General features: G+C 52.5%; 1 protein-coding gene across 1 annotated transcript; it reads right to left on the reverse strand.

Moving 5' to 3' along the window:
• Positions 1–629: 629 nt before the first annotated feature.
• On the reverse strand, positions 630–8,210 carry CXCL14 (C-X-C motif chemokine ligand 14). The gene is made up of 4 exons (XM_036897914.2): positions 7,936–8,210; positions 7,677–7,782; positions 4,287–4,400; positions 630–1,792 (listed from the first exon to the last, which is right to left on the reverse strand). The coding sequence occupies exons 1-4, from the start codon at positions 7,997–7,999 to the stop codon at positions 1,777–1,779; spliced, it is 300 nt and encodes a 99-aa protein (XP_036753809.1). The 5' UTR covers positions 8,000–8,210; the 3' UTR covers positions 630–1,776.
• Positions 8,211–15,757: the final 7,547 nt, after the last annotated feature.

Consider the following 15,757-nt stretch of genomic DNA (forward strand, 5'->3'; position numbering starts at 1 on the left):
GGGCCTGTTTCAGGGCCTGGATGACTTGGATACAGCAAGGTGTGGGGTTGTCGGCAGTTTGTGCAACGTGCAGAGGGGCCTGGCCTTGTGGATGTGAAAGGAGCTCACATTTCCAAGCGCTCACCAGGCCCTGGTATCATGAGCACTTTACATGGGTTGCCCCCTTTAGCCCCCACAAGTGCTGGAGGTGTGCAACATCACCTTGCAAAAGCTGAAGTGGACCCACATGTCTACCCAGCGGCGGCTCCCAGAGACCCACGGTCTTAGTGGGCACTTTCCGCCCCTCCCGGAGCCACAACTGGACTGTGGGGCCCTGGACCACAGCGATCTCGATTGTTTTCCCTTCTACTGTCTCCTCCAAATGGGGACCGTGGTGTGACTCTCCAGTCTCATAGGCACCAACCTGGCTATTCTGCTGAACCTGCCCCGGGTGGGGGCGCTGGGCAGGGAAGAAGCATCAGCCTCGAGGTCTGGCTCTCTGTGTCTGGGCCTGTAATGACAGTGTTGACAGGTATTTGGGAAACCCCAGTTTTCCTTCTCAATATATTTGTCCCTGTTTAGTCAGGACACAGTCAACATTTGATTGTCATCTGGGCTTAATTAAGTAGGAAAAAGTCAGTAGTCTAGAATTTTGGTACATTTCAAATATATTTTATTACTTTTCTTTTTGTCTTAGAAAGAATATGAAACCTGCATGCAACACTAGTGGTTTCTGACATTTACATAGCATATGACACAGCAGTACAATGCGGCATATACTGAAGGGGCAGTGTGTGCAGGGGGCGTTCTTAAGAGTGTATTTACAAAGGACAGGGCATGTGGTCGTCTTAGCTTTCAGAAGAGGCTGGCACTGCTTAACGTTGAAGAATCACGTGGGGAGTCACAGGTAGGTTGCTTCCGTATTGCACGTTCCATCGAGGTACGGGAAAGGAGCATGCTTGGAAGGTTCTCCCACGTCAATACCACATGTGTCTGTAGCCGGATGTTGTGCATGTATTTGTGAATTTTTAAATTTTCTCCTAAGGTTTTCACTAACCGTGTCGGGAACTATGCGTGCTTCTAAAGCATTAAATATTGAAGCGGTGAACCTTTCACAAACCCTCAGGTGGGAGAGAACACCCAATCCCCTCCTTAAGGACCACTTGCTTCGCCATCCCAGGATCTGGAAATGCTTCCTAGAGTGTAGGGGGATGAAGCACATTTTATTTCTCTGGCAGCCAGACTCGAGTTCCTCAAAGAACAGATGCAGAGAGACCTGCTCTTGCTTGCCCGGTGAGTGGGGCCGCTGCAGAGCTCCCCTGAGGCTGTGACTGACCAGGAGCCCGGGGAGCCCGTGGCAGCTGAGCCGAGGCGCCAGGACCTCTGGGCGGAAGCTTCCCGCGCTAAGGAACCGAGCAGTGCCGCTATGAAATGTCTCAACCAAGCTCCCTGATCCTCCCAGGTGCTTATAAAGCTCAGATGTATAGTGATGTCTGGACAAATACAAAAAAGCATCTTTTACAAAGGAAAGGCATGAGTTTCCCCCTTTTCAGTAAAAAGCAGCGTGTGATGAAATCTGGAGCACAAGCGAGGTGGGTCTCACATCTGGAAGCCTTTCCCACACACTATATAAAATGTAAAAACTGACCCTTGGTAAAAAGTGCTTTGTAACAATATATAACCTGTGTCTTACGCCTGTGAGAAAGAAAGGGTTTTTTGTTTTTGTTTTTTTTAACAGCAAAGTCCTTTGCTCATCTCCCATCTGGTGTGGAGTTTTCCCAGCAGGGGTTTTTCACCCTACTCTTCATAGACCCTGGGAAGAGAAAACACTAGGTAAGTGGCTCGGGACACAGGTGGTGTACACGCCTGTGGCCCGGCTGCCTCCTCCTTGTCTTCGGGAGTGCCCCCTGCCGGGGCTGCAGGGCTCAGGGAGAAGCGGAGAGGAGGAGACCACCCCTCGGACCGCAGAGGCTCCCCCGAATCGGGCTTTGTACCCTCTAACCAGCCTCTGCCTCTGCAATCTCATTTCATCCTCAAGATCCTAGGAAGCCAAACCCTCTTTGCAGATGAGGAGACTGAGGTACGAGAGACTTGAGATTTGCCCAGTGAACACTGAATGTCAGGGGTGGGACTGAGGTCTGTCTCCAGCGTGTGCCGGCTGCGAGTGGAGGAGGGGAAGGAGAGGCATCCCCTCCGTCCGCTTAGGCGTGTAGCTCTCGTTGTATTTTGCCCAAAGAATGCATGTTTTCCAGAAGCACACCAGTTCTGGAAGCCACAGCCCGAAGACTGAAGGGTGGTTTATGGGGCTGGGACTGTTACCAAGTCCTGTGGCTCATCGCCAAGTCCTGTCACTTGCTCTAGTACTTACCAGGCCTGTGTGTGTTCACAGCTGACCTTTCCCTCTCACCTCCCAAACCATCCACGTGTAGGTACTTTAATCCCTTCTTTTCTGCCCCATGTCTGCCCCGGGGCCACACTTCACACTCAGACAGCCCGTCTATCCCTCTGCCTAGTTCCTGACTTCTGAGTAAGACCACCTGGTTTTGCATTGAAAGCAAATGCCCAATGCTGCTGCTTCTGGCGGCAGCCGGAGGCTCCAGGCTCTGGGGAGCCGGGGTGCTCTGGTCCGGCCCGCACAGGTCCGGGTGGCCTGCCACCTCTCTTCTCTGCTTGGTTCAGCATTCTCTCCCTGTCTCTGCAAAGGGACTTCAAGATAGTTCCTTCTATCTCCAGTCTACGTTCACAGAGACATTTTCAATCTTTCACAGGGGAAGGTGAGGTGGGGAGCGCAAGGGGTTGCCCCCTTCCTCTCCCAGGACACCCCAGCAATCCAAGGGAGACGGTGGACTCATTTTGCAGTGTGTAATTCGGTAGGTCTGGTAACAGAGGTGCTCTCATCATTGGAATTTGCAGAAATCAAAAGAGCAGGGCTGCTGAGTCCCAGGCCCGCCTCCTGTCCATCAAAGCTGTGGCCCAGGTGGAAGCACGAGGGTACAAAGTGTGCAAAAGGACGGCAGATCTCCCGGCTGCTGGAGGAAGATGGTCTCAGCCCCCTCCATGAAGTGGCTCTGAGGTCAGCCTCATTCCCCTTTTTGATGACTCAGGGCCTGCAGGTGACCAGTCCTACTTTAGCCACGTGAGCTGCATACCGTGACCAGAAAGAGGGCTTCATACCCATCAGATTTATAGAAAACCTCTTGCTGTCATCAATTTCTATTTCCAGCAACTGCAGGCGAGGCAGTTTGGGAGGCAGCACGAAATGGCTCAGGTATTGGGGTTGGGCCCACGTGTCAGCTGTGGGAGAGCTGGTCATGGGCAGAGCTCAGGGTGGGCGACGGAAGGAGACACTGGGAGGCCTGGCTTCCTGCCCTGTGCTCCCAGGAAAGTCGTTCTCCACCTCAGCTCAGCCTTGGTTTCCCCCTCTGTGGGGTGAGGTGCCGGGGAAGTCATCTGCACGTGTGTGTGTGCATGCACGAGCATGCTTCCCTGGGCATGCTACACAGGTACAGGTGTAAATAAGCCCCGAATGTGCGAGGGGTGGGCCTGCTCCAGGGCTGGCTTACCTTCATGAGGTACAGGGGAGCCAGGAACTTGCTTTCCCCTCGGAGGCCAGACAGAGGACCTCAGAATCAGGGCTGGGAAGCCACATTCTGATTATGGGGAAAGAAAGCCCAGAGAGAGCAGGGGTCTGGTTCAGGGCTCTCTTCATTAGCCACTGTTGCTTCCTGAGGTTAAACGTGGCTCTGCTTTTAAAGGGTCAAACCCAAGGTCCCTTTCTGCACCTGCAGAAAGGAGTTTATCAGGTTTCTGGGCAGCAGGGGGCACGGGGCACCCTGAGGGGAAGACATGTCTTTGGCAAGGAGATGTCCTCATCACCTTGTGGCTGTACCCACAGTTTTATAGTTCACTGACAAGGTCACTTAAATGGCCACATTTCACCCCACAAGAATCACCAAGAGAGTCAGGCCAAGTGCTTGCCCAGTCTTTTGAGAGAGGGAAACCAAGAATCAGAGAAGCTACTCAGATAAAAAGGGGAATTAAGCCCATAACATAAAAATTAGAGACAAACTTTAGTTCACAAAAGGAAACATTTTTGGTGCTTATAGCTGTCCAAGAGAGCAATAGCCTGCTTTGCTGAGTGGTGAGTTCCTCGTTCCTGGGAGTATGTAAGCAGTGTGTGTGGGTGTCTGCTTGCTGTGGTTCCTGTGGTGGGTGCACCCAGTGGATGGGGTGAGATGACCTAGAAGGGGCCTGGGATCTGGATCTGGAGGGTAGGTGGGCTGGGGAGGGGAGGAAGTGGGGCATACCTGCGCTTCTCGTTCCAGGCGTTGTACCACTTGATGAACCGCTTGGTGCTCTGCAACTTGGGGTGCAGGCAGTGCTCCTGCCCCCGGTACCTGGACACGCTCTTGGTGGTGATGCTGAAATGGAGCAGGATGGGGTGGAGCATTGAGGAACCTGAATGACAGTCCCTCATTGTGGTCTCAGTGGGTGGCCCTGGTTTGTCACTGTCAGGCCACTGAGAAACTGTGGCCTCCTTCCTCCTTCTAAGGGAGCCTACCCATATGCCCACTGCCTGGCCGGCTCTTTGGAAGGTTCTGGGTGTTGTCCTGATCTCTGACTCCACCATAGGGCTTAATACAGAAGGGAATGATCAGTTCTTTCCCCTGGAGCCCCCAGAATCTGCTGTAGTCCCCCCACCATCCTTACCCCAACACTAGCTGATGTCTGCAGGGCCCAGGCCTGCCTTGGGGAGCAAAGGTCAGGAGACTCTCCCAGCTCCTCCAAACCTGGGATTGAGAAGTGGTTAATGCAAGCAAGGTGTGCGTGCCAAGACCTCTTTCCCTGGATTTGAGCTGCTTCATGTCAGGGCTTGGGCATGTTAAGTCTTGTTGGCCTTGAAGCCCATTTTGTTTCCTGAGCATGAAGTCCTAGTTATTTCAGCCTCGGGCGGGAAAGTAAGACCCTCCTTCAGGCTTCTGTCAGCCAAGGTTTCAACACCAGTGGAAGCCTAGCCATGTGGTAGAGAAGCAGGTGGCGTTATACGGAGTGTAGGGCTGGCTTTGAATCCCAGGTCTGTGGGGGGGACTTTGGGTAACCCCTTGGTATCCAGTTTGCCCATCCATAAAATAGGTATAATAATAGGATCTACTTTTCAGGGTCATTGGGATGATTAATCTCTGAAGTACCTAGCCTCTGGTAGATGCACAGAGCATTTATTGTCATTAATCATTGTCATGGAAGATGGGAGGGCTCATGCAAAGGAGAAGCCTTAGTGCGTGAGCTCCAGCCAGAACTGCTCTGCCCCTCTCAGCTGTGGCTGGGCCGGGTGGCAGGAGTTAGCAAGAAGCTTCTGGGCAGTGGGAGGATGGTGGTCAAGAATGAAGGACTCTTGGGGGGCAAAGGGGCAGCTGCAAGTGGGAGTGGGAAGAACGGGAAGGGAGGGAGAGAGCTCAGCTACCCTTCCCAGGCTCCCAGAGGTAGAACATCGGCACAGGAGCTGAGCCCTAGAAGGCAGCGGGAGGTTCCCTAGAAGGTCCCCCCTGAGTCTCCCAGCTGACTGGGAGAGAAAATCAAGTCTTGCCACCAGAATGGGGACAGAGTATTTCTGGGCATCCTGTTCTCCTCACTTCCTGTGCGCCCTGAGTTTCCAGGGCCCCCATCATAGCCTGAGCTTCCTGGGGTCAGGGACAGGTCTCTGCTAGTGCCAGTGAATGGGCTCTGCTTTCGAGGGCTGTCCCTATGAGACCTGTCATTCCCATGGGGTCTTGTCCCTCCTTCTAGGTCTTGAGCATTGGGCCAGGCTTCAGAGTGAGGTCTGGTTGCTCTTCTCCCGCATAGGACCTAGTCACTGTGCAGGAGCTTAGCCCATGTGTGTGGCACTCTCTGCTTACAATGCTGCTTTGGTACTTCCAATATAAGGACATGGCAAAACCTGGTAAAAATCCCCTCCTCAGGCCACTGTGCAGGTTAAGGTTCCCAAATCTTGAAGGTCAGAGTGGCCTACCCAGAATCTGGGCTCTCTCACTTGCAAAACAGACGGCCCCCGCTCCCTAGCCACATCAGAGATGTTTGGGTGACTCGGGGTGAGCTGGAAAACTTGCCTTTCTCAGCCTTTGTGGCTGAAAACCTGCTTTGGCAAAAAATGCTGGCCCCTCAGCCCACCTAGAGAGTCTTAGGAGCTTGAGACAGCATCTCCGGCCCTTTGGGGATGGGGATCTGGGTGTGGGGTGATTTAGGACAGGGTGACTGTGTGTGCAGATTTTATGAGGCCCCTGCAAGTTTTCACAAGGCTACAGAAAGCCTTCTTAAGCACTCGCCGGACTGCAGTTTTCCTCTCTATTCTGAAAAGTTTAGCCAGGAAAAAGAGCAAGCCTCTTTCCTGAGGGTTCATCCTTCTGAGATGTCACTATACCCTGTAACCTGCGTTCCCCTGCAAGGTCTCAGGAACTCAGCTTGGTGTGTGGAGCATTTTTAGCATTTAGTAAAGTGCAAACTTAACTTCAGCCCCCAATGTGGGAACCGTGAAGGGCTGGTAGCTGGCTCCTCCCCAGCTTGTGTGACCTCTGGACCCCATGAGAAATAATTTTTTGGCAGTTTTTCTGGACCTGGGGCTGAAAGGCAAGGGGCAGGGCAACGGGGCAGGGACAGGAGGTAAATTTAGGTGCCAGGAAGGAAGAGAGTAGAGTTGGGCCAGACCTGGTGGCTTCCGGAATTCCCCTAACTTCAGCCAGACTGTGCAGCCCCAGGTGGCAGTGGGGGATGGGCTGCCTGTGGGGAGGCCTTTGGGCCAGCGGGGCCGGGTGGAGGGGCCAGGGGGGCCAGCAGGCGGAAAGCACTTGCCCAGACTGAGAATAAAGTGTGTCCTGTTTCTGGGGGAGGGAAGAGGGGCCAATGGTCCGTGGCAGATATTTGGTAGCTCCTTTGCCAAGGGTCCTGTCCTGGCCAAGAGCGTATTGATGGGGAAACAGTGGTGCCGGCCTCAACTGGTTAATTGGGTAGGCAGAGGAGCAAGGAAACTCAGTGTTCTCTCACTCTGCCCCAGTTTTTAAAATATTCCCTGCATCCCCACCAAGCATGGCTCCAGCCACGCAGCACATTAACCCCAGCAGAGCCCTCTCCCCAGCGCGGCTCAGGTCAGGGACCCACAGGAGGCCAGCCTGGGACAGAAGAGCAAGGATCATCCTCCGAATGAATCTGCCAGAAGCCAACCACAAGCTGGTGGTCCCCTCCCTGGGACAAGGCTCTGAAAGGCAGGTCTGAGGACCGAAGACAAGGTCTGCTTTAATTCTCTCTCTAGTAACAGCAAGGCGGACACCTCACAGTTTGGGTGTGCGTTCAGTAGTTCTGGGTGTGTTTTGAGTGATTTCAGTCTGGGTGTTCTCAGTTGGCAAGCAGGAGCCATTTAACCCTTGATCACCCCAGAAAGGTGGGCAGTGCCAACACCTAATCTACCCATTTGAATCCCACCAAGGCTGAATCCCGGAGGCTGTTTCCGCAGCCCGGGACAGTGACCCTCTTTCCAAACTCTCTTCCAGACTGTCGCGCCAGCGTCTAAGGACTGGCTGGGCAATCACAAAGGCTTTGCCAAGGCCTTGCCAAAGGCGAAGAGAAACGCCTGTTAGCCCGACCCAGCCCCACGCTGAGCCCCGGCACCGGGTTAAGAGCAGCGCTCGCGGCGAAGGGCAAGAACTCACATAACCATCTTCTCCTCGCAGTGCGGGTACTTTGGCTTCATTTCCAGCTTCTTCACGTCGCTGTAGCGGATCTTGGGCCCCTTCCGGGAGCACTTGCATTTGGACCCTGCAAAAGAGCCCGTGGACGCTGCTCAGTTAAAGCGCGGGGTCTCTTGCCCCGCGACCGCCCTCCGTCCCCACCAGAGTCCCCAGGTGCCACAACGGCTAGCAGGCGGCGGGTGGGTTCCGCCCGACGGGACGGGGCTCCCGGGGCACTCACCGTCCACGCGCGCGGCGCACAGCGCGAGGAGCAGCAGGAGCAGCGCGGCGGACAGGAGCCTCATGCTGGCCGGAGCGCCGAGGCGCGGGAGCAGGGCTCGGGGAGGGCGCCCGCGCGTCCTTGCAGCGGCCGAGTCGCCTCGGCTCGGTTCTCGGCCCGGAGCGCGCCTCCCGGCTCGGCTCGCTTCCGCTGCGCCCGTCGGTGGGTGCCTGGGGCTTCGCTGCGCCCTGCGCCCGGTCCGCGCTCACAGCACAGCCTCCCTCCTCCCGCTCAAGCCTCTTTTAAATCCGCTCCTGCCCTCGCGGCGAGCGAGCTCATTAGCATGCAGAACCACGCGGTGACTCACTGGATCTCTCACCGCGGTGGGGGGAGGAGACCTTCCCCGCCCGCTCCAACCGCGATCGCGGCGGCGTACACTCGGAGGGAGCCCCGCGTGCACACGCGCACACAGCTCATACCGTCTGGCACCCACCCGCGCGCTCCTTCGCACACTTGCACACCCAGACCCAGCACACGCGCACACAGCAAGTGCTCCTGGCTCCCGCAGTGAGATGCAGCTCAAGGGCAGGCTTTTCTGCTTCGACGCGTTCCCCTGGGCAAGCAGGCCTGCTGTTCTGAACCTCTGGGAGACCCAGGCCCCCCCCGGGCCAGATCTTCTGAGAACTGAAAGGGCTTGGGGGCAGGTGCTGGGTGTGAGTGCCCGCAGGCCTGACCCTTAAAGGCATGAGCTGCTACTTTGGGCCAGCAGCCCTGGTGGCCAGAGCCCAAGGCCAGGCCCGGAGGGAGGTTGCCATATAGGGTGTACAGCAGCAAAGCCACGTCGCCAGAGCCGGCTCAGGGAGTGTGTGTGTGTGTGTGTGTGGAAATTTGGTCCCTCTGAGAGGGAAGCTTCCTAAAGGGGGTTTGTGGCCCCTTGGCTGCCTGAGCTGTCTGTGGTGTGGGAAGAACAGGACTGGGGTTCCTCACTGACATTCCATTCTCCACCAGGCAGAGGCCCAGTGGGGAGACCCGATGGTGATAACTGTCTGGATGAAGTCCGTGTTCGGACATAGTGCCAGGCTGTGTGGTGCAGTGGTTTGGGCTTAGGCATGGCCACAGAAATTCCTGTTCCACCACTCAGCAGAGCAAGTGACTTCCCTGCTCTAAGCCTTCATTCCATCACCGTGAGGTAGGAGCAGCCACAGTGCCTATCACAGGGCAGCTGTGAGAGACACTGACGACCAGACGTGCAAAGTGTTTAACAGAGTGCCTGGCACATAGGTACATATTGGTGTAGACATATAAAATACACTATTTTGATTCTTACAAGTCCCCTTCTAAACTGGTATTTTAATTCTTTATTTGATAGGCATGGAAACAGGCTCAGAAAATAAATAACTTGCCCAAGATTACATAGCCAAGAAGCAGGTGGCTAGACCAGGAAAGGACCTGGTGTATGTGGCTACAGAACTGGGGTTTCTGTCCCTGGGCCACCCTGCCTCCTTCAGGCACTTTGGGAAGTGCTTCCCTGATGGACCCACGGATAGGGGATGGAACATCTCAGGCTGCAGAGGTCCTGGGTGTGGAGCCAGGGCAAAAGCTGCCCCGTTCTTCAGCTCACACAGCTCTCTGCCGCCAGCCCGCAACTTGCTTGGAGGTGCAAGTGCCCAGAGAGGACCCTGGGGGGATGGGGCAGGTTGCTGCCGAGGGGCAGAGTGGAAGACTGTGTGTTGTCTCTTCCTAGCCGGAGGGCCTTGGCTGCCTGGAGGGGAAGCCGAGCCATGAGAAGCCAGCAGAGCCCACAGGCTGGCTTCAGGCCATGTCCAGCGTCCTGTGCATGCAGGGGTATCTGTACTTGACAACGGGGCCAATCGCTGGACATGTGGGTATGTGCACAAGAGAGTGCGGATGATTGGGGGCACTTAATGTTAATTTTTTAAAATTTTAAATGATTTTTTCTTAGTACAAAAATAGCATGTTTGTTATAGAAAAATCAGAAAACACAAGCAGAAGAAAACATAAAAGAACACACACAATTTCACAGACTTAGAGGTCTATACCGAGATGCTAACAGTGTTCTCTCTCCAAACCTTTCTCTCGGCTTGTATGCACATGCGCAAATGAGATCAGCGTGCGTGTCTTGTTTAATAGCCTGCTTGTCTACCTATCACTTTATCATCAACATGATTCCATGGTGTTGCTTCTGCATCTTTGAATGGCATCATCTGAGGCTGTAGAGTACAATGGCCGAGAGCTTGGTGTCTGGAGTCAGACTGCGTGGGTGTGAATCCTAGCTACTAGCTGTGTGACTTCGGGCAAATAACTCTTGCATGTACTGATTTTCCCACTGGCATGATGGGATGATAATGTTACCTATAGCACAGGGAGGATTAAATGAGATGCTGCATGTGAACCTTTTAATAGGGTCCCTAGCACAAGAAGAAGTGCTCAGTAGGTGCTGACTGTTGTTACTGTTAGTTTGGATGCAGCATATTCCACTGTACAGATGTACCTTAATTACTTTAAGTAATTACTTCCTGCTGGATATTGGGATTGTTCTCAACCAGATGCTCTCACAAGCAGTGCTATGTGATGAATACTCTTGTAGCTTAATTTTGGGGTGGCCCTTTAAAAGTTGGATCCCATTTCAGAAATAGAATCACTGGGCTATGGGGCATGTCCATTTTAAGGTTTTTCATAGAACTTGCCCTCCAAAAATATAACACACTTTTTTCTGCAAAAGGAACTTACTAATTACCAAGCTCTCCCAGAACATGTGAAATAGATTTTTTTTATTAACAAAATAAAATTTCTATCATATTTGTTTCAAGAATATGCTGATTAATTAAGTGGGATCTAACAGTACCAGGGATCATGGACACTGAGCTTCTATAGGAAGAAGTTTAGTTGACCCTAAATATATGGACCAACATTCCCTGGCTTCTGGGGCCAGCCTAGAGGTCAGATATTACACTGTTTTGTCCCCAGTTGTACTCCTTAGTCTATGTATGCTCATCTTTGGTTTGCAAAATATAGCCATGTGTGTTTGCAAACAGAGCTCACTCCTGTTTGTGATGAGTCTTCTGGGGCCATGGGAGCAGAAGAGGATGGTAGGGGGGCTGCTGCCAGCAGGTCTCTGGGTAATGCTGCTCTACTGGGAGAAGGAGGGGGTAGGGGTCTTTGAGTGGGTGCATGAGGCAGGTGAGGTGGACCAGGGTAAGGCAGTTGTTTGTACAGGTCTTTGCACAGTTCTTTGCCCTACCTGATTCATGGGGGCCCCTGGCGGGCAGTGAAGGAACCAAGTCAAGCATGGAGGACTCCACACAAGCCCTGCCCTCTGGGCGTGTCTGGTGTGTGTGTGCGCTATGTAGGTGTCAGTAGCTGGTTAGGGTCATGCTGGATTCTCTGGGAGGGGAGACAAAGGTGTGGGGAGCACAGAGGAGGGAGGAAGTAGAGGCAAGAAGCCATTCCTGGAGGGTGTGGAACATTGGCTGAGACCCTGGAGATCTGCATATTTATTCTGTCCACGCTGAGCATCCACTGCATGCCAGGCTCTGTTCCAGGTGCTGGGGGTATAAGGAGAGCAGAGGCAAGGATGTGCCAGTCCCCAAGGAGCTCAGAGTCTGGTGGAGAAGCCAGGCATTGATAAAGTAATCAGAAACATGTGTGACATTACTGCAGAGCTGGGTGTGATGAAATGAAGCTGGTGCTCGGAGACTAACCAGGGGATCTGACTGGGCAGGGAGGTGGAATGGCTTCCCCCTGGCCTGGAACCTAAAGGATGAGGAGCCAACAAGGTGACAAAGGGAGGAGGCCACTCCTGTTCCTTTACAGTCCCTGCTCCTTCCACAAAGACCTCCTGTGGGGTCACCCCTTGCTGAAAACCACCCTGGCTCCTGATCTCACCCAGGGTCAAAGCCAGATGTCCAGCAGTGCCCCACACCCCTTGCAAACAGCACCCACCATTCTCCCCGTGGCTGTGCTCATCCGCACTGCCTGTCTTATCCTGCAGACACGCCAAACCTGTCCCCATTTCAGGATCTTTGTGCTTGCTGGTCCCTCTGCCCCAAATGATGGTCCCCAAAGTGGCCGGTGGCCCCCTCTTCTCCTTGCTGAAGCTTAGCTTGAAACTCACTCATCAGATGCCTCACACAGCACCCCCACCTTCCCCTGCCAGAACACACTCTTACTGCCACTGGCTGATCTTACTTTTTACCCTGTGCATACAACAACCTCACATTGTACCATTTTCATGTTTATTTCGGAGTGTATTGTGGGTCATCCTCTAGTCTGCTCATTCTATGAAAGTAGGTCTGTGTCTGTCTTGCTCATTTCAGTACCTTACAGGCCACATCTTTTGAGGAAATAAAAGTGTGTTTCAGACAAAAGCCCAGAGGTGTGAGTGGGCCCTGCTGAGTTCAGGTTGCACAGATCACCAGGTTATGTGTGAGTGTGTGAGTGTAGGGTGTGGGTAAGGGTAGCCATTGGTGAGGCATGCTCCCAGGAAAGCCAGTCCCTCCCCAGGGCATTTGCTTTAGAAAAGAGATCTCTGGGAGGAAGAGGACTTGAATGAGCAAGAGCATGGCTTCCCAGGAAACCGCATAGGTATCTGGGCACTTCCTCTGAGGCCAGCTGAGCAGGTGGATCTTGACTGGTTAAGGCCCATTTCCTGCCCTGGGAGTTGGGAGATATGCCATTTCCTCTCCCTCTTTCCAGTTCTTCCCAGGACTGACCTCAGGAGGGGAGTCTCTTTTTACTTCCCTAACGCGACAGGGCCACCCTAGAATCCAGAACTAGAAGGGGGTAGAGGCCCCATTTAGCTCTCATTATACAGTTGAGGAAGCAGAGACCCAGAAATGGGGCGGGCTGCACACAAATCTACCCAGTGCATGAATGTCAGCCTGCTCCCGCTCCCAGCTGCTTAGACCTGAGTGAGATCCTGGGCTTCAGAGACCTGTCTGGCCCTGTTTAGGGAGCTGAGCAACTAAGCCCAGAGAAAATGGTGCCGGGTGTGGCCAGGTGGTGGTGAACGGGACTCTTGTGGCGGCAGAGGGGCTCCGCCACTCAGTGACTGAGGGGCCTGCAGATTCACCCAAACGTGAGAAAATGTTTGCAGCAAATGTGACAGATCGACAATTAGCATTTATTCCACCATTTATCAATTCAATACCTCTTCAGTGCAGACAAGCATCTTTACTATATTAAGAACACAAACAAAGATATTTTCAAAGAAAGCCCTAACTTTTAAATTAGAAAAGGATTCAAAGGGCAATTCAGGGCGAGAAGAGAAAGAAAAGCAATTATTGACCCACTCCTGAAAGAATGTGCAGCCTCATGAGCAATCAGGGAAAACCACGTTAATGCCACAGTATCATAGCTTTTTCGTTTGGGTCCTACCCAATAATGAAATATTTATTTTAAATAGTCATACCCAAAGCTGGCAGTGGTAAAATGAGGAAATGTCACTCAAGCATCACTGGTGGGAACTATAAATGGGTATAAAATTTTGGCAAATCACACTTATAGTATGTATCTAGAGGGTTTGAAATAAGCCATTTCACTCCATTTATCCACTTCAGAAAATCTATTTAAATAGTTGATAAGGGAGCAATGCCACATGCAATGATACTCCTTACTAAAAATAAAGAGTTCAACTAAATGCCCAACCATGGGGGATTGGTTAAGTAAACAAAGAAAGCTCTAAATGAAATATGATACAATATGAAGACTCATGATTATAGAATCTGTGGAATCCCATGGAGTAAATGCTTATGCAGTTAAGTAGAAACAATACAAGGTCATGTAAACACTGTGATTGGAAGTATGTGAAACAGCAACCACTGTATAAAGGACAGCAAAGAAAGACATACACACATCATTCTCTTTGAGTGGTGGGACTTTGGGCATCTTTTAAAAGCTTCTCTCCTTACTTTCCAATTTATCTGAATGTTCTTATTTATAATAGCAACTCAGGAACAGTCAGTTGAAATAGTGAGGGCCCGGGCAGCCTTAATGCCACTGGCACAGCCCCTTGAAGGGTGGTAAACACATCTGCCCTGTAGCTGGCACACAGAAGAGGCATATGGTCCTTGGTGTGCTGGTGAGCCCCATGGTGAGGGCCCAGACCCCGTCCTCAGAGCTGTCACCCCTGGGCGCAGCACAGCCCACTGGCCTACCTCTGTGCCTGCCTGCCTCGTCCGGCTTTGCCCCTTCACTCCCCCGCAGCCCTGTCTCATGTTTATAACAGGGTTCTGGCCTCTCCCCCCAGGCCTCTGTGAGGGCCTCGCCAAACCCTATCTCCTGATGTGGGTTCCCCGGGGCTGCTGCTGCTTGGCCTGCATTGCAGCTGACTCCCCACGCCCCCCGCAGCCACATCTCTCTTCTTTAGTCCTTGACAGCCCCACCTCAAGGCCTTGCTGGCTACCTGTCCCATCCCAAGTCTCCTTCTCTTTGGCCAGGCTGGTTGCTGCCTTACCTTTTGATTCTGCAAAGACATCATTTCCCAGGGAAGCCTGTGCACATCTGCCCCTCTCCTATCCCCTCCCAGTCTGGGAGAGGCCACTGCTGTCTGCATGATCTGTAGCCCCTTTATCTCTTTTGTACCACTTCTCACACCTGTAAAGCCTTGTTCAAGGTCTTCCCCATCAGACCATGAGCTTCAAAGGGCTTTCTAGCACAAGCCCAGGGCCTGGCACACAGCAGGTGCTCAATGAATGAATGAGTGAATGATAAGTGAATTAATGTGGATCACAATTTACCACAGTCTAGTGAGTTGTGGAATCAGACTTCCTAGGTTTGGAATTCTAGTCTAGTGAGTTGTGGAATCAGACTAGGTTTGGAATTCTAGTCTACCACTCTGTGCCTCTGTTTCCTCATCTGTACAAAGAAGATAATAATAATAATACTAAGACTGTTGTGAGGATTAAACGAGCTAATATAAGACAAGCATGTAGCAGTGTCTTGTCACATAATAAGTACTCCATAGATGTCATTCATGTTTCATTTTACTATTATTATTATTATCATTGTTATTATTAAGTCTTCTTGGTTCACTCCTTGGCGTTTGCTTGGCTAATTCCTTTGGCTTTGTATCTATGAAGTGCTTATATAGCACTTACTCTGTGTCAAGGACTATTCTGAATGCTATACAAATGCAATTTATTTAACCTCATAACCATATAAAGTAGGTAATGACCATTTTCCAAGTGTGGAAATCAAGGCACAGAGTAGGTAAGTAACCTGCCCAAGCAAACTGACAAGTGGCAGAGCTGATCTTCAACTCCAAGCAGCCTGGCTCTAGAGTCCTGTTCAGAATAGCCATTTGCTGCCTCCGAGGAGGGGGAGCGAGGGGAGCGCCCCCATCTTCCCCCCAGGCCTCACCACTGCCCTCCTTCCCCCATGCTGCTGGCCTCTGGTCCTCAGCTCTTCTCCTTGGAGGGCATCCTGAGTTCCCACCCAGCTAGGTTGCCGGATTTAGCAAAGGATGCCTGTGCACTATTTGGGGGCACACTTACACTAAAAAATGAATTATTCATTGTTTACCTGCAATTCCAATTTAGCTGAGATTCCTATATTTTAACTGGCCACCCTTCATCCAGCACCAGAGGGCAGCGATGTGGTTTGGGGCCCCCATCCTTCAAATGGTGGTCTCAGACGTGCAGCTGCGGAGCCCCCTGGGTCTGCTGCGGGTGAGTGGGGAGAGGAGGGTAGGCCCACAGCTGAACTGTCTTGTGGGGCAGAGTGGACCCTCGGGCTCTAGCCAAGAAGGAGAGGGAGGCTGAACAGGCAGGCATTGGGGAGGACAGGCCAGATGGAGGCCGCTCAAGCAACTGCTCAGGGAAGG

Source organism: Manis pentadactyla, chromosome 13 (assembly GCF_030020395.1).
Source record: "Manis pentadactyla isolate mManPen7 chromosome 13, mManPen7.hap1, whole genome shotgun sequence".
NCBI classification, from domain to species: domain Eukaryota; kingdom Metazoa; phylum Chordata; class Mammalia; order Pholidota; family Manidae; genus Manis; species Manis pentadactyla.

What these genes read in the sequence shown, in the direction of transcription:
- CXCL14 (XM_036897914.2), bottom strand. Translation starts at nt 7,999, where the DNA reads ATGAGGCTCCTGTCCGCCGCGCTGCTCCTGCTGCTCCTCGCGCTGTGC. An exon ending in GTGCGCCGCGCGCGTGGACG is followed by an intron (nt 7,783 to 7,935) that starts GTGAGTGCCCCG and finishes GCTCTTTTGCAG; the next exon opens with GGTCCAAATGCAAGTGCTCC. An exon ending in TGCGAGGAGAAGATGGTTAT is followed by an intron (nt 4,401 to 7,676) that starts GTGAGTTCTTGC and finishes GCTCCATTTCAG; the next exon opens with CATCACCACCAAGAGCGTGT.